Source organism: Leptonychotes weddellii, chromosome 11 (genome assembly GCF_054177405.1).
Source record: "Leptonychotes weddellii isolate Sample4059 chromosome 11, ASM5417740v2, whole genome shotgun sequence".
NCBI classification, from domain to species: Eukaryota; Metazoa; Chordata; class Mammalia; order Carnivora; family Phocidae; genus Leptonychotes; species Leptonychotes weddellii.
This window is the reverse complement of record NC_138379.1, coordinates 86,265,959-86,284,287: the sequence shown is the minus strand read 5'-3', so window position 1 is coordinate 86,284,287 and position 18,329 is coordinate 86,265,959. Positions and strand designations below refer to the sequence as shown.

The 18,329-nt window shown below is 47.3% G+C and overlaps 1 protein-coding gene across 4 annotated transcripts in view; it reads left to right on the top strand.

Moving 5' to 3' along the window:
* Nucleotides 1–1,657: 1,657 nt before the first annotated feature.
* TTC12 (tetratricopeptide repeat domain 12) overlaps nt 1,658–18,329 on the top strand; it is a 42,468-nt gene continuing 25,796 nt past the window's right edge. Inside the window, exons 1-7 of one of the 4 annotated variants that reach the window (XM_081799460.1) lie at nt 1,658–1,696; nt 3,214–3,286; nt 10,664–10,827; nt 11,376–11,397; nt 12,030–12,104; nt 12,939–13,060; nt 17,133–17,192. In XM_081799460.1, the coding sequence (XP_081655586.1) occupies nt 3,229–3,286; nt 10,664–10,827; nt 11,376–11,397; nt 12,030–12,104; nt 12,939–13,060; nt 17,133–17,192 (501 nt within the window). In that variant the 5' untranslated portion in view covers nt 1,658–1,696; nt 3,214–3,228. Of the gene's footprint in view, nt 1,697–1,740; nt 1,800–2,118; nt 2,144–3,213; nt 3,287–10,663; nt 10,828–11,375; nt 11,398–12,026; nt 12,105–12,938; nt 13,061–17,132; nt 17,193–18,329 lie in introns of those variants that run through there. The other 3 variants (XM_081799457.1, XM_081799458.1, XM_081799459.1) reach the window with 3 other exon arrangements.

Below are 18,329 nucleotides of genomic sequence, written 5' to 3'. Positions count from 1 at the left end.
CACAGCTAGTAATAGTAGAAGTAGGGAAGAGAGAAAGCTCTCCAGCACTAGCTCAGTAAATGTGCATGGAGGTGCTTGACAATATTTTAATAGATGCTAAGAAGTGGAGAGCTGAGATTTGAGCACATGCAGACTGGTTCTAGAGCCCCTGATCATTCAACGCATGATAAATATTTGTCATTTGTCAAGTGCACCCGGGGGCTTTCCACAGCACCTGGCACGCTGTAGACCGCCCACAACTGGCACATGAATGTGTGAATGAATGGTGGTGGGCAGGCGCCTCTGGAGTCCAGGACAGGAGTGTGCTGAATAGGAAGTAAGTGATTTGGAATTAAGAATGTCAGCCGCAAAGTGACAAAAGGAGCCTGAGGTTGGAGACTATGCCTGTGTGTGCTCAAGAGCTCTCAGCCTCAGGGGGAAACAGGGTGATAGCAACAGCAGTAACCCATCACTGGTTCTTGTCTCCATCAGTTCCCACAGGCTCCACGGTCACTGTAAAGTAACCCATGTCTTTCTGAGAATTTCCAGGGTGTGGCTGGCGAAGCCACCCTGCTCTGCCAGACACCTCCACTCTGCTACTTCTCAGGAGCCATCTCAGTCCCTGGGGACTGAGACTCAGCTGCTGTGCCTATACTCCTGTGTCCCCCCAGGGCCCACTGCCTCCTGCTGCAGCTGACAGCAGGACCCGACTGCAGCTGCACCTGCTCAGCTGCCAAGAGAACACCGTGGCCCCTTTGTGCTCTACTCCACTCGGGGCGTTCCCAAGCAGGAGTGATGTGTACCATTCTGGAGATCTCAGTCAAGCAGCCCCCTGTTCTCCAGCTCTAGCCCACAGGACAGAGTCCACAGACTGTACTCAACCAATGTTGGATCTAGCCAGCCATGCCTGGACCCCTCTCCCCGCCTGGTAAGTTTTAACCCCGGGGGGTTCCTCAGCCCCAACCAAACAGGCTTCTGAAACACACTCACAAATTTGCCAAGAAGTCCCAAGTGTTTCTGAACATCAGCTTAAGCTCAAGTTGGAACTTTCCCCAAACCTGCTTTTCTCCCCTTTTAACCCAGCACATAACACTGAACCTTTGTTTTAAAAAAAAACAGACTGGAATCTCTTTAAAACTGTGTGGATGTATTCAAAGTGTGCATGTGTCCACCGTCTCATTCTGCTCCAAATCCTATGATTCCCTGGATAAAAACTACCATGTTCCTACTGACTAAATGCCTGGCACTTTAACCATAAACCTTACGTGCCATTACTTCAGTTTATAAATGAGGAAACTGAAGATCAGAGGGTTACATAACTCTCCGAAGGTCTCACATTTACCAATAAGCAAAACCGGATTCATACCCAAGCCTGTCCCTCCCAAGTACACTGAAGGTTGTCCCCTTTTTGGGCCGGGGATAGTAAGCTAATGGGAGTGATACCCCCTCCTTATTAGAAAGAGGCGAAAACCTGGCGCTGACTCAGGGACCAGCACGGGTCACTCGGAGCTTCTGCTCCCCACCCTCGGCCAGGGCCCCAGCTCCGCTAAGATCTAGCGGCGGCGCGCCAGCTCCAGAACCTGCGCTTCGGGGCCCCGCCCACTCCCAGCCCTAGCCCCGCCCCGATCCTTGGCCACGCCCCGCCGTTGGTCACGCCCCCCAGTCCGTCACTGCCCGCCCACAGCCGCCATTTCCTGTCCGGCCCTGGGCGTGTCAGGTCAGTGCGGCGGGGTGGCCCGGGGTCTGCCCCGGGATGTGGTCCTGATCTGGCCGTTAGCGCCGAGGAGAGGACGCTGGTGTGGGCCCCAGCAGATGGGACGGTATCGGCCGCGGGCTGGGTCCTCCGCTTTGGGCACGGGAACCGCTGGACGCTGCGGAGTGGTTGCCGGGCAACGGTGCCGTCGGCCCCGCCCCTCTGCGCCGGGCGGGGCGGGGAGTCCAGGCGAGCTGGTCGCGGAGCTCCCGCTGGCGCGACGCGGGTCCCGAGCTCGCAGGAGTGCATCTCCTGCCCCGCGGTGGGTTCGGCGCGGGCCGCGCATCCTTATACCCCTGCGCCTGCCCGGGCAAGTGCTGAGCCTTCCTTGTGCCCCGGCAAACTTGGGCAAGTCAACTCGCTTCACTAGGCCTCAGTTCCGTGGGAGTCTTAATATGTTAGAGCCGGAAGGTACCCTGTCGCTCATTTAGTTAAGCCACACGTCCCCGCCCCCGTTTTGTAGATAAGGGTGCCTCGCATTTACCACTCTTTGCGTGCCTGGTGCTTTCAGTTAACCCCCGGGGAGCCCTCTCGGTTCGTATTACCATTTCCATAGAATGAGGCGCGGAGAGGTTGGTGACTTTAGCTGAGGTCGCACAGCTTGTAACTGGTAGAGTCTCAGAGTCAAATAACTCCCACCTCGTTTGTGGCAGGGCTCAAATTTCCAGTGAGAGGTGCTTACACGACTGCACTACTACTAAACCTAGCCGTAAGTCAGAAAAAACCCCGGGAGAGTTTTAAAACTGTCCTTTCCCGGGCACCCTGGCAGGTTGACCGAGAAGCTTTGGCGCTAAAGCTGAGGAGTCTGTATATTTAACGAGTTTTCGGATGGCTTTTATGCCCTGTGGGTGAACTTCGGGAACCCCTGGGTATACAGTGAGGCCTGTTTACTCACAAACCACTGAGAAGTAATAAACCTAAAGTACCTGGAGAGGAGAAGAGATGCTGGTGCACAGTGCCATCAAGTTCTGATCCCTTCAGTCAATGTTTAGCTCCTCTTCAGTCCTCAGATTAAACAAGTTTGAACAGTTAAATGCAAATTCTCCGGCTCCTGGTGACCAGTCACACAGCCAGATCCAGGCTTCTGGCCGGGTGGGCCTATCATGATCAAAGTCAAGCGTTCGTGTCCTCCTCCATTCCTGCCAGCCTGTCAGCTTCTGGCCTCCTGGCCTCCTTTACTCCAGGTCCCTGAATCACAGCGGTGGATGTTGGCTTTGGAGGAACATTTTGCAGAGCAGTTCTCCCAGTGAAGGGAGGGCTGACAGCTTCCAGAAGTATCACCACAAATAATGAGTATCCCTTGGCCTTAATAGCAGTCAGAGTGACATAGATCACCCTGCTGTTATTCGTGACATTTATGAACACAAATCCATCTTAAAAATAATCACTTGGCTCTTAGTTTTAGAAGGCTAATGAGCCTGACATATTCTGCTTAGTGTTTTATTATTATTAATTTTCATCACTTATGCTGCCTCCCCCAGGTATTCTGGTTGACAATGGCTGACGATCACGAGAAAGATTTGCAGAAATTTCTTAAAAATGTGGATGAAATCAGTAAGTACCAGTAAATCATAAACAAATTAAATTCTATGCTTGCGAGGTGGAGTGACTGGAGAGAAATGATCACTCTAAGTTAGTTCCTGGGCTGCCTGATAGGTTTATGACTCTAAGAGAAAATGTAATTGAAATTAAACAGAAAGGGTATTGAGAAGCAAGTAATATTAGAGCCCGGGGTGGTATTTTGTGGCTGCTAATTGGTATCGGAGAAGCCGTTAACATTCTGGTTGGAATTGAGGCTGACGGCTCTCCTCCATATTTTATCCCCTTCCATGTAGAATTCACGTCGAAGGAGCCTAGCTGTTCCCTTCGAGATCATTTAGGAACCTCGCTGATCAGCGTGGAATCCCTCTTGTTTTAGGGCAGAGCCATTTCTGATTTTGAGCTGCAGAGGCAAAATCAAATGGCCTTCCCTCAGGGTCTGTCTAATTACATGGACGGTTCATGGTTGTCATAATCCTGTCTCTCCGCCTCTAGGCAGGAAGACCCCTCCTTCCCCAGCTCAGACAGGTGGGATCTCAAAGGACATCCTCTGATCCCACAAATCCCATGCAAGAGATTCCAAAGCAGCCGGTTTCCTATTCAGACTTCAGGGAGCTTGTGTGGTGATGGAAACAAGCAAACCAACAATCAAACCAACCTTACATATCAAATAGAAATATGTTGAAATTGCTCCTTCCAGCAGGCTGTATGGGTCCAAAGAATTAAACTGGTTTTAAAAATAGTTGGGGTCACTTGATACAAGACACATCCACAATCTGTTCCCTGTGTCCATCCACGCCCCCCCCCCCCACCCCATCCCTGAATGTTATTCTGCGGACTTCTGGCCTTGGCCAGCCTGCCGCTCACCGTCCTCTGCAGGTGGTCTAGTCCAGGCACGTGATTTTTCCTACAGCCTGTTTACTCACCACCCCCACATCCCTGTTGGCCGCCCAGCCTTCTCTGCTGAGCCCCAGACCCTGACAGCTGTCTGTCCATTGTACCCCACAGGCACCGCAAACTCCGTGGGTCCAAAAGCCAGTTGATCATTGCTCTACCCCGTCCTCCTCCTCCCCAGTAAAACCTGCTTCTCCCACCTTCCCCTTCATGCTAGTCTTGCCGGGTGGCACCAGGGCTTGGAAGTTTACAAGTCACCCTGGACTCCTGCCAGCTCTCAGCCTACATTCAATCAGCCGTCAAGTTTAGCTCTTTCTCCCGCTCGGTCCTCCCCGCCCCTCCCTTTGTTCTGGTTCTCTGACCCAGACTATTTCAACAACCCCCTGATTGTTGTTCCTGCCTCCAGGCTTACGCTCCCCACAGAGTAATGTATCTAAAATGCAAATCTGACCCAGACACTTCTCTGCTTGGATCCTCTCCGCAGCCACAATAAACTTCAAGCTCTCCTCAGGACTTAAGTCCTCCCCTGACCTTGTCCTTACCTCTCGCCTCTCCCTACCTCACACTCGAGCGAATGGCAGCAGACTGCTTCTAGTTCCCCACACGTCCCCCGATGGTTCACGCTCTGCACGTTGCCGTTGTTGTTCCCTCTGCCTCCCCATCTTTCTTTACCTGGCTCACTTTCATTCAGGCTCAAAGTTCCTTTGGGTGCCATATATACCAATACTGGCCCATAGAACTCTCTGTGGTGCTGGAAATGCCCTACAGTCTACACTGGCCACTGTGGCCACCGGTAACTGCACGCAGCCGTGAGCCTTTGAAAGGTGGCTGGTGCTACCCAGGAACTGAGTTTCTAATTGCATTTCATTAATAATTAGTTTAAATTTGTGTAGCCACGCATATAGGTTCTAGGTACTCATTTCCTGGGCTCTGGCTATGTATCTAGTTGTGCTAGGCTCTGGAGACCTCAGTAACGATCACCAAGAATTAGCTTTCCTCCTGGTGTCTACAGCCCGGTGCAGAGAGCCAGTGCGAAACAAGTAATCTCCAGTGTGACATGTGATACGAAGAGAGATTGGCAAAGTACAAGAGACACTAACTCGGGGCGCCTGGGTGGCTCAGTCGGTTAAGCGACTGCCTTCGGCTCAGGTCATGATCCTGGAGTCCCGGGATCGAGTCCCGCATCGGGCTCCCTGCTCAGCACGGAGTCTGCTTCTCCCTCTGATCCTCCCCCCTCTCATGTTCTATGCTCTCTCTCTGTCTCATTCTCTCTCTCAAATAAATAAATAAAATCTTAAAAAAAAAAAAAAAGAGAGACACTAACTCAGGTTACAAGTTGTGTTAGTCTGATTGGGCTGCTGTAACAACATACCACTAAGCAGCAGCAGTTTCCTTTCCACGGTTTTGGAAGTGCAAGATCCGGGCGTGGGCGGGTTTGGTCTCTCCCGAGGCCTTTCCTCTTGGCTTGGAGACCCACTGCCTTCCCACTGTGTCCTCACGTGGTCTTTGCTCTGCGTGTACACGTCCCTGGGGTCTCTTGCTCTCCTTATAAGGGCAACAGTCCAGTTGGTTTAGGGCCCCACCCCGATGACTTCATTTAACCTTACTTATGCCTTTAAAGGCTCTCTGCCAGGACAGTCACACTGGGGGGCTAGGGCGTCAGCGTGTGAATGGGGTGGGGACCACACTACAGTCCTTTACAGGAGTTGTTTAAGGCTTCCCTGAAATATGAGATTTAAGCAAAAAATCTGAAGTGTGAGTAGGAGTTGGGCACTGGGGGGAGGGCAAGGGAAGATTCTAAGTGGGGAGAAAGTAGGTGGTAGGAAAGCTGGGAGTTAGAGAACATGGTGCTTTTAAGAACCTGGAAGCATAAAAAGCTCTGTGTGGCTGGAGAGAAGAGATCACAGAGAGAAGGGTCCCATCTGAGTCAAGAAAGGCCGGATCAGGGAAGACCTTGGAAGCCACAATGAGGAATTCATGTCTACCCTGCAAGCAGTTGGAGGGTTGACTCAGCGCAGGGACATGATCAGATTTATACCTTAGAAAAGTCGCTCTGACCACGGCATGGATGTCGAGACGAGGACATGGAGGGGATAGGAGAACAGATGCTGGGAGCCCCGTCAGGAGGCTGTTCCAGCGCTCCAGGGAAAAGAGACAGGCTGGGTTTAGAGCTGTAGCAACAGAAATGGGCACGAGTAAATGGACTTGAGATATATTTAGGATTTACTTGGCAAGCTTTAGAGTTTGATGGCTGTGAGGACAGAGGGAGAACGAAGACTCAAGAATGAGTCCTGAAAGTTTGGGGTCGAATTCCCAAACTTGGCAGTGGTTTGACCATCTGCTGAGAGGGGACATTTGGGGGAGGAACAGTCTCAGGGGAAAGAAGATGGGCAGGGCAGGATTGGCGAGCAAGACATCACAGTGAAGATGTTCAGAGGGCAGTTGGCTTTGCGAGTCCGAGCCTAGGAGAGAATAGGGCTGGGGATGTCCGTTTAGGAGACCCTGGCATATAAATGGTATTTAGAACCATGGGAGAGAACAGGACTACCTGGGGGAATGGTCCAGAAAAAGAACGGATGGCTCAGGCACAACCTTGAGACTCACACAGTCAAGAAGGTAGGTAGGACAGGGAGAGCAGGAACAAGCAAAGGAGACCAAAAGCAATGGCCAGAGAGGTAGGAGGGCGACCACCAGTTTGTCCTGTGTCCTTGAGAGTCTGGTTTTTTGTTTGTCTCCTTTTTTCTTTGCTCATTTTGTTTCTTAAATTCCACATGAGCGAAGTCATATGGTATTTGTCTTTCTCTGACTGGTTTCGCTTAGCATTATATACTCTAGCTCCATCCATGCTTTTGCAAATGGCGAGATCTCATTCTTTTTTATGGCGGAGTGATATTCCATACCAGGCTATTGTAGATAAGGCTGCAAGAAACACAAGGCTGCATATATCTTTTCAAATTAGAGTTTTTGTTTTCTTTGGGGAAATACCCAATAGTAGAATTACTGGATCATATGGTAATTCTAGTTTTAATTTTTTGAAGAGCCTCCAAACTGTTTTCCACAGTGGCTGCACCAGTTTCCATTCCCACCGACACTGCACGAGGGGCTCCTTTGGTTGGAGGCAGTTTTTTAAAGTCCGCGGGAGAAGGATAGGATGACTTGTTTGGGTGTGATACTGTGATTTATAGTAAGAAATAAATGTTTGTTCTTTGTCCCTCTGCCTGGCAAAGAGCTCCCCAGACCCTTGGAACTTCTAAGTGATCAGACAGATAAAGGCATCTTTATATTCATAACAAACCCCTTTCAGTCACACCTGAGCTTATGTTAATGAGTGACTTTTGGAACCTAAAGATGAGGGCTGTTTGCCAGGGAACCAACCCTGTGATAAAGTTTCAACCCCCTGGGAACGGGAGAGGGGCCAGAAGTGGAATTGATTGCCAATGGCCAATAATTTTTTTAAATCAGACCTGTGTAATGATGCTTCCCTAAAACCGCAAAAGGACCAGGATCAGAGAGCTTCCAAGTTGGAGGTTTTGGCAGAGGGGTGCGCTCAGAGAGCCTGGAAGCTCCGCCCCCCCTTCCCACATACCATGCCCTATACATCCCTTCCATTTGGCTTTTCCTGAGTTATATCCTCTTATAATACACTGATGATCTACTAAGTAAAATGTTTCTCTCAGTTCTGTGAGCCACTCTAGCAAATTAATCAAAACAGAGAAGGAGGAGGTTGGAGGACCCTCTGATTTAGCCATGAGGTCAGAAGCGCAGGTGACAACCTGGACTAGCATGTGAAGTGGGGGGTGGGGAGTGGGCAGTCTCATAGGACTCAGCCCTTAACTTGTGGGATCTGACACTATCTCAGGTCGATGGTGTCAGAACTGTGTTGAACTGTGGGACACCCAGGGGGTGTCAGAATTGCAGGATGGTGTGGGGGAAAAACACGCATTAGAATTGGTGTCTGAATCATACAAGGCTAACAGGATTGCCGGGTACCATTGACCAGCCAGTTGAGTTAGGACCAGTTCTCCCTGGTGTCCATGTATCTTTATCAGTCCTCCACATCTGTCATAAAGGCCTAGAGAAGTGGGGAGTTGCGTTTGGAGTTGGAGTGTTGTGTGGCAGGTGGGGTGGGAGGGCAAGAGGGTTCAGCACGTAGACAGGATGGATCATGGGATCTAAGCTGAGCAGGCAGTGAAGTGAAGACAGGATAGCTTTAAGGGCTGTTTTGTGACCTCAGGGTGGCCTAAACGTACCTGTTTTTCTCCCACACAAGATTGGAAGCTCTTCAAAAATCAGTATCTCTTTTATTCATCCTTGTTATCTATAGCATTCTGCATAATATCTAACTCATAATAAGCTCTCCATAAATTGTTGCTGGATTAAATAAGTAGCTTGAAACTGTGATTTGAAGGCCACAGTAAAATTCTCCTGCAGCTTTTTCCAGGCAAAACAAATCCTGTTTTTAATTTTTTTTCTCATTGGTTCTAATAGCTTTAACTTTTGCTTTCCATTCAGAACCTTCTTTAAGAATAGGGAAGAGAGGGGTGCCTGGGTGGTTCAGTCGGTTGACCATCTGCCTTCGGCTCAGGTCATGATCTCAAAGTCCCAGGATCGAATCCCACATTGGGCTCCCTGCTCAGCGGGGAGTCTGCTTCTCCCTCTGCTCCTCACCTCACTCTCGTGCTCTCTCTCTCTCACTCTCTTTCTCTCTCAAATAAATAAATAAAATCTTAAAAAAAAAAAAAAAGGAATAGGGAAGAGGTAATCTAAGGAATGGGAAAAACTCTTTGCAAACCTTGTATCTGATAAAGGGTTAATATCCAAAATATACGAAGAACTCATACAACTCAATACAAAGAAACAAAACAAAACAAAACACACCAGGTTACCTGATGAAAAAATGGGCGAAGGACCCAAATAGACAGTTCTCCAAAGAAAATAACATGAAAAGCCCACAGTACATGAAAAAATGTTCAACATCATTAGTCATTAGGGAAATGCAAATTAAAACCACACTGAGACCTCACCGCGTGCCTTTCAGCCTGGACATCATCAGAAAGACAAGAGACAACAGATGCTGGGGAGGGTGTAGGGAAAAGGGAGCCCTGTGCATGGTGGGGGGGAATGCAAATGGGTGCAGCCACTGTGGAAAACCGTGTGGAGGTTCCTCCAAAAATTAAAAATAGAGCTACCCTACAATCCAGTAATTCCACTTCTGGGAGTATATCCGAAGGAAATGGAAACACTATCTGGAAAAGGATTTCTGCACCCCCAGGGTCATAGCAACATTATTTACAGTAGCCGAGACATGAAAACACTTAAGTGTCCATCAATGAATGAACACGTAATGAAGTTGTGGTGCATATAAACAATGGAATATCATTCATTCATAAAAAATGGGGAAATCCTACCATTTGTGACAACATGGATGGACCTCAAAAGCATTGTGCTAAGTGAAATAAGTCAGAGAAGACAAATACTTATATGATCTCATTTATATGTGGAATCTAAAAAAAATTCATAAAGAAATCAGACTTGTGTGGTTACCAGAGGCTGAAGGTGGGGCAGGGGCAATTGGAGGGAGGTGGTCAAAAGGCACAAAGGTCGTTATAAGTAAGTACCCGGGATGTGATGCACAACCCAATGACTACAGCTGATGCTGCTGTGGGATAGACAGGAAAGTTGTCAAAAAAGTAAATCCTGAGAGTTCTCATCACAAGGGGAGAACTTTTTCCCTTTTTTTTTCCTTTTAATCCTATCTGTAAGAAAAGATGGATGTTAGCTGAACCTATTGTAATCATTTCACAACACATGTAAATCAGACCATCATGCAGTATGCCTAAAACTTAGACAAGTGATGTGTCAGTTACCTCTCAATGAGACTGGAGGGAAAAGAAAGAAATGGGGAGGTGTTGGTCAAAGCGTATGAACTTCAGTTATAAAATGAGTACATTCAGGGGGTCTAATGTACAACATGGTGACTCTAGTTAATACTGTATACTGGGGCACCTGGGTGGTGTATTCATTTAAGCGTCCGGCTCTTGGTTTTTGGTCAGGTTGTGATCTCAGGGTCATGAGATCGAGACCTGTGTCAGGCTTCACAGTCAGCGCTCAGTCTGCTTAGGATTCTCTCTCTCTCTCCCCCCATAATCGCTCGCTCTCTAAAATAAATAAATCTTTACAAAATATTATATTTTATACTTGAAAGTTAATAAGAGAATAGATCTTAAATATTCTCACCACATACACAAATATTGTGATTACATGAGGAGGTGGATGAGCTAACTAACTTTATTGTGGGATCACTTCACAATAGACATGTGAATCAAATCATCACACTTGTGTGCCTTTAACTTACACAATGTTGTATGTCAATCATATCTCAACAAAGCCAGAGAAACAAAAGTTCTCCATGAATGTTCTACACCTTTCTTTCTAGTAAGTGGAGTCTTTCCTTTTGAAAACCTCATTCGAATGATTCACATTTGATTTCTCCTCCAGCCAGCTTAATCCAGGAGATGAATTCTGATGACCCGCTTGTACAACAGAAAGCTATCCTGGAGACAGAAAAGAGACTACTGTTTACAGAGGAAGTCCAAGAGGAGGACGGATGCCGGACCACCCTGAATAAGACCATGATCAGTCCTCCGCAAGCTCCTACGGAGGTTTCTTTTTCTATTACAGAGTTCTATAAGTAGATACAGAGAAGAGGGCTGCCTTGAAGGAGAGGAAGTGGTAGTTTAATCTCAAACTGTCTGGGGAGGCTGAAGTAGTCTTTTGTTTTTTAGATTCACTAGATTTATTTTCCAAAAAGAAGTATAAACTCTGATTTTTTTTTCTTTGTCTTTCTGAGTCATCTTTAAACAATGGGTTTATTTTAATGAAAATTTGGCCTCCCCAACCCCTGAGTTTGTGACCAATATTTAAGCTGTACTGTAAAGGTAATATGTTCTGCCTCAGATTTCCAACTCATACAGCCATAGTTGGGGTCCCTTGACCTGCTCACCCCAAAACAACTGTACCCATAATCATATCTCCTGATTTAAAGCAGGCCCTGTGAATTTTGGACCCTTCAGTATTGATGGTTAGAGGAAATGACCCTACTCCCCACTTGTAATGGATCTGCCTTCTTGGTTCGTACACTTATAAATCAGAGAGTGGTTTTTGAAATTTGGTTTTTTTTGTTGTTTTCATGATAACCTGTGCCCTGCAGAATGCAGATGAGATAAACTCAGGTAAGGACAGCATCTCTCTTCCTAATGTGTATTATTTATTTAGAATCTGTGTTTATTGACTGTAGCTTCCAGACCCTTAAATTATAGCCTCTGGGCTGACAAACCACCCATGAACAGAAACCTACGGATCAGCCAATTCTCTTACTAGTCAGAGGGGACAGCACTCAAAGGCTTTCCTCTATTTTCTCCCGGCCAGTTGTTTGTAAATTGAATTCAGTAATTCTGTATCATCCAGTTTACTCTTAGCTGCTCAAGGGATCTAGGTAGCTTCTCTGTTGCCCAGCTCAGAAGCTCATTATGCTAAACGGAACAAAAAAGTCTGCCTTTAAAGAAAAACTCTTTTAAAAGACATAATTCAAATTTGAAGCACAGACATAGCCATCATGTATAATAATACATCACACAGATTACCATTGAATGTCAAATTAAGAAAATGTCATTTAGTTGCTTCAGAGTGTGTGTGTGTGTGTGTGCGTGTACGCGCGCGCGTGTGCGCGCGTGCCTACATATGTATGCATGAGATGTGTGGCTCTAAAGCTCTGAAGAAGCTTTCTTCTGAATTTGAGCTAAAGAACTGATTATAGTATTTGGATTTTTCTCTTAAATACTTGAAATTACTCTGCTGTCAGAAGCCTTCTTGGCATCTGTGGAGTTGGATGCAAAAGAACGTGCCAGGAGAAGAAAGGAAAACAAAGTCTTAGCAGATGGTAACTGTCAGTCTTCACTTTACAAGAGCTGGGATGATGGGTGCTAGAAAGATCGTGAGTGTGCCTGCTGATACCTGAGGACAGCGAGATCCCCAGTCAGGGGGTTCGTAGCGGGCTCGAGGCAGCGGAACCCGGCCAGGCAGTGGTGTCTGTCCGTGTCCCCGCGGCCGCAGGCCGGGAGCAGGACGGGGCGTTGTGTGACCGCCGCCGCCAGGCCGCTTTCTAAAGCGTATGGACGGACTGAGCAGATCAGACTGAGCGTCCTGAGCGATCTTCGGACAGGAGGGAGGGACGGAAGCGGGAGGTACCGTGGGCTGGCCTGAGGCACAGACGAAAAAGTGAAAACGAAAAACGAAACGAGAAAACCGACGTGAGAAGGGAGAGGAGAGACGAAGGGAGAGACACGGGTTTGTGCGCGTGGCGGGGGCGGCGCATGCGCAGGATGCGTCCGGCACTTGCGCGCCCCCCAGCGGTGGGCGTGCTGCAGGTCTGACCGCTTCCAACGTGTGCTAGAAAGTGACTGGTTTGGCCCTCTCTCTGAGACGTTCAGTGTATAGACTTGGTCTTTGTGGCACGCTTGGAGAGGTTCTGAGTTTTGCAACAGAAACATTTGCTTTTTCTGAGAAGCTACTTGGGCGACTTGGGATGGGTTTGGAAGGAAAAGAAGCCCTTAAGGAGGCTGATCGTAAAATGTCTGCAGAGAAGTAAGTGACAGGTCTCCTTTGGACTGATGGAGGCTCTGACCTCCAAAGTGGAACTGCAAAGTCAGGGGAATAAAGTGAGAGAATTTTCCAGTGTGTGGGGAGAGCTCACCTGTGACTTCTGTTCTCCCAGCCCTGAAAGCAAAGGGGAATGAAGCCTTTGCCAGAGGCGACTACGAAGCGGCCATCGTGTGCTACAGTGAGGGTCTGGACAAGCTGAAGGACATGAAGGTGCTCTACACCAACCGGGCCCAGGTCAGTGGGCCAACACTGTGTCTGTGGCGTTTTCGTAGGGGACAGCAGCCATGGAACTTGTGAAACCAAAGATGAGACCAGATGCTAGCAGTGGTCTGCCCGTCGGTGTTTGGCAGCCGACTCTGGTGGGGGGTGGGGGAAGCTGATCTCCAGGGGCCATTTGCCACTTTCCATGGTGTCAGTGCTCTCACCGTGGTCCAATTTCAAGCCACCAACTTGCGATGACGGGAGGAGGACTTGGGAAGAGCTACACATAAGCAGTTCCTGTGCAGTGTAAGTCAGCTCCCGCATATCACTGAGGGTAAAGCGACTGAGTGAAACAACCTATGAGAACCGATTCTGCCATCGCTGGGTTTGGCCAGCCCTCTTTGGCTGGTAGCCTGAACTCCTCAGGGTTACTTCTTACTCATTGGATCGGTCCCTGTTGGAGTAAGATTCTGTGACCTGAGTCGGCTGGATAGCTGATGGGCCTAGACCCGATTTCTCAGAAATGTTGAGTTTCTGAACTCCCTTATACCTCCGTTTTATATCACAGATGAGCTCTGTTTCGTGGGACACCAGGTAAAAACCATCACGCAGATGTTTATCATCTACTACTTAATGAAGGGACAAGGTTGGTAGTTCTCAGTTGAAACAAAAACATCACGTGTGGCCTTATCTTTAAAAGCACTTGAGCCTGTGTGTGGCAGAGCTCCCTGTAGCTTAGACCTGACAAAGTGGCCGATCCATGGGCATGATTATCCGATGGTCAGGAGACATCAGCAGGACCTGTGTGAGCTGCACTTGACACCGTGTCATTGACAGGAGGAACTCTCATCAGCTCCAATTTCTGTAACTCAGGATCAAGAATGTCCTGCTGTGAGAGGTTGAAAGAACGTCGAAAGCAAGAAACAGGACGTTTGGAGGCCAAAAAGTCTGGGGAGTGGTGGTGATTTAATGATAAATAAGTCCAAGCACAGTGTAACCTCAATAGTTCAGTGGTTTGGGTAAATCAGACTAGAGTTGAGGCACCACTTAGCCCCATTTCTGGAGGAAAATTGATAGAGGGGAGTGAGTTTGATAAATAAAATGGCCAGAGGTTGGCCTAGCGGTGTGCATTTCATCACCCTAATGAGATTATAAACTTTTCCATTTACTCCCCCCCCACCAACGCTTTATTTATAATAGATGTTTAATAAATCCTCTTAAGTTACATAACACTAGAGGAACAATCAGTCCATTTAAGTGAATTAAGTTTCTGTTGACACTTTGAAAGGAACATTCAAATGCAAGCAATTAATATAATAATTATAATTCCTTTTTACTTTTCACCAGATTTGGTCTCCAAAACATTTACCTACTGATGCTTTTTCAGTCTTGTTACTTTGAAGGTATTTGAAAGTAGTAGAATTGAATTGCTTTTAAAATGTTATGTAATTCAGACTTCCATCTAATTCAGATGGTTTGTACCCCGATCCATCTAAATTAGTTACATACTTACTGTAAGCAGCAAGTTTCAGTAGCACTTTGATTAGGTTCTGGAGAATCACATTAAGAATGGGTGTGGATAAAAATAAGCAAATGTAATGAAAAGCTTTGGGGAAGTGATTCTTCCCAGCTTTCCCGAAGAGAAAGTTTATTCAGAGACAAATAAATACAAAGTGTGCTGTTACGAACCACCAAATCACCCTTGACTATTTTTAAAATGCTGCCCCTGTTTGCATGCAGTGTTAGAAAACACTTAATAAGGACCCTGTGAATTGAGTGTTGCTGCTTGCTAGAGAAAAAAACCTACCGTTTCATCACTCTGTTTTTTTCCTGGAGTTAATGTTATGATCAATAGATTGCTGGTGTAATTTAGATAAATCAGGAGTTTAATTGCCATTTGGAAAAGTAGTTCTTTTTAAAATGTGGAAAAGCAAAAGAGAACAGGGAATTTATAGGGTGTTGAATCCAAGCCTTAAAAAAAAAAAAAAAAACCAAAAGGAAGAAAAGAAAAAGTAAAAGGCTGTGTAGACAAATTGTTGAAGCCCACGTATGCATTTTCAGAGTCTGTATGTCTCCTGAGTAACAATGTGAGGGAATTGTGGCTTCGTTTGTTTGTCTAAAAGGATGCTAGTCTCCTCCTCACATCCTCTGACTTACAGATGAAACCCCAAACCCTGGGGGGAAAGGATGGGGCTTTATGGAACAGTTCATGGCGCCATCCTCCTTAATTAGTACAAAACCTGAGTTAATGAAAGCACCACAGGGCAGCTTCCTTTCTTGGAAGGACTTGGACTTGGTTAGCCGGCTAGTGCCTGCCCCCTGCTCGCTTGGGATGGATGCTTAGATCCCCTGTGAGTTACAACACTGACCCCATGATTGGCTTGACCATGTAAATATCTCAGCAGAATTTTGGCTAAGAATGTCACAGTGCCCTGGGACAGTTTTGATCAGGGGAACACCTACACGTGTATTGGCTCTAGTTGGGGTGACTGTGGGGACTCTGGGAAAACCTCTTATCCTCCAGGTGCCTGGTTTTCCTTTTTCACACCAGAGTGATCATTGCTGCTTCCTGGGACCTTTCCAAAAGAAGGGTGCTTAAAGTCTATTTAGTTCAACTTGATAAGGGATGTATTGACCGCCTGTTGTGATCAGTAATTCACTCAGAGGTGGAGTAGCCACTCTGCTTGCTGGTAGACAGCCCTCCGTTACTCTCTGTGCCACGAGTTCTTCAGTGTACATTGAGTGGATCCCAGCATTCTGAATCAATTCTTGATTTTCAAGATTTTCCCCCATTCTAGGGGAATCCCAAAAGAGGCCACCAGGTCTTTAGGCAGCGATGGATCATATTGGTGGTCTGACTCTTAAATGTCAGCCCATCACCTACATCGCTTCCTTCTTGCTGTGCTTACGAGGAAAGCAGCAGAACTTTATCTTTTTTGAGTAGAAGCTTTATTGAGATATAATTGACATGACATGCATTTTGCCCATTTAAAGTAAACAATTCATTGGTTTTTAGTATATTCACAGAGCTGTGCAACCGTCGCCATAACCAATTCTAGAACATTTTCATGATCCCAAAAAGACACCCCATACCCTTTAAGTGGTCCCCCTGCCCCAGTCCTCCCGTCCACCCCTACCCTCAGCCTTAGGCCACCACGTGTCGACTTTCTGTCTCCATACGTTTGCCTATCCTGGACATTTCATATAAATGAAGTCATGCAGTATTTTTCCTTTTGTGTCTGGCTTCTTTCTTGTAAATTCTTTCAAGGCTCATCCATGTTGTAGGATGTATCAGTGCTTCGTTCTTTTTTATGGCCAAATAATACACCATTGTACGGATGGACCACATTTTATTTATCCATTTATCAGTTGTTGGACATTTGAGCTATTTCTGCTTTTTGGCTATTATGAATAATGCTGCTATGAGCATTTGTACAGAAGTTTTTATGTGCACATATGGATACACCGAGGAGTGGCTGGATCATATGGCAACTCTGTTTAACCCTTTGAAGAACTGCCAGACTGTCTACCAAAGTGGCTGCATCACTGTACCTTCCCACCAGCTGTGTCTGCAAGTGCTGATTTTTCTACACTCTCTCCAACGTTTCCTGTTATCTTTTTTTTATTTCCTTTATCATTTGATCTCCTTCTGGAACATCCGCAATGGGGTAGACTCTAGAAGCTGGCTCTTGCTTTGTGGATGGGTTTAGTGTGCTAGGTATTTTCTTTTGCCTTTCCAGATCCTTCTCTGCCCTGTCTTCTGGGGACTGACCTCTGTGGACCTGCCCCCTGACTTCCTGGCTTCCTAGATTGCATCTGGGCTCAGCCAGTGAGATCAGAAGGAAGGAAGAAAGTGAGAGTGGGGCTATTTATTCTCCCACCTGCAGCTCTCCTAAAGGCGTCAGCTCCAGCTTGGCAGTGCGTTCACAAAGCTGTCCTCTCCCGTTTGTCAGTGGCTCGTCCTGCCCCTTCGGTCCTCGCAGTGGTGCTGGTTGCCACGGTTGCTAGCCCTGGGGTTCTCTAACATTCCCGTTGGTTACACTGTTAACTGAGGACCGCGTGCCGCAGAATTACATATGAATACAGCCCTTTTATGTCATTGCAGGCTTATCTAAAACTCGGGGACTACCAGAAGGCAGTCGTGGATTGTGAGTGGGCTCTGAAGGTGAGAAGAGAGAGCCTTTTCCACGTGATGGAGTTGGGCTCGCCAGGCCGGGCATCTGGGTCCTGAAGTGAACGCAGGAGAGTGGACAGTGTTTCGTGGTGGGCCAGGCTCTGAGCTCTGCAGTCAGGCCCTGACCTTCCTTATCTATAACGTGGGATCCATAGATTGTTTTAGGGGTCACGGTGATGCGTGTGAAGCACCAAGCTCGTAGTCAGCACTCCAGAGAAGTGGCCTTCCGTGCTGCGTTTTCAGGATTTATATTGCAAGGGCTCATCCTCTGCTGCTGTGTCACCAGCCACTCTCCTTCCTGTGGCAGTGGCAATGCCTCCTTCTGTTTCTAGAACCAGCCATGGGAACGGGTTTCTGCAGTGGTGCGGTCTTTCCCCATCAGTTTGTGCTTTTCCTCCAGCTCTAGTAATCTGGCATATTCGTGGAGGAATAATCAGAATTCCTGTCGTTCAGCCCGGAGACTACCAGTCAGGGCTCGGGCAGATCTCCTAACGCTGTGCACGGCGTTTCCTCTGAAATCTGCCCAGGGAGATCATTTAAAGTGAGGAGAAGTAAGGGCCGTTGGTGGAAATAGTACAAGAGTTTTTAAAAGAGAAATGTCATGATCGCTTCTTAGAGACAGTATTTCGGGTAATTAAATATTTAAATAAGTCTTCCTCTCCCTTTCTGCGAAGGCCCTCTGTCACAGGGGCTCTCACTGAAGAGAACCAAGGCAGTGTTTCTCAGACTTCCTCACCGAAGGGCTGCTGACGGAGCGAACGTGAGCCCCTGCAGGGTCTAGAAGCGGAGAGCATGACATTTCTTGTTAGAGATGTGTTTTATCTGAAAAATCCTTGCAAGTTTTGTATTGCACTCCATGGAGTTTATCTCTTAATATCGCCATGTTATTTTCAATCACTTATGATCAAGTAAAACTGAAGTGCCAGGAGAACATGCCGGTTTATCTTATGGCCCGGATCCCTCCAGCACAGCACCCCCACCCCAGCATAACGAACGTGGCCCAGAGTAAGAGCACACTTCGACAGCAGCATATTGGCTACAGCTCCCTTATTTCTTACTGAGAGGGTAAGCAAGGGAAACTGGGGTGAATTAGGAACTCACCTTGCTAATAATGGTTTATAAAACACT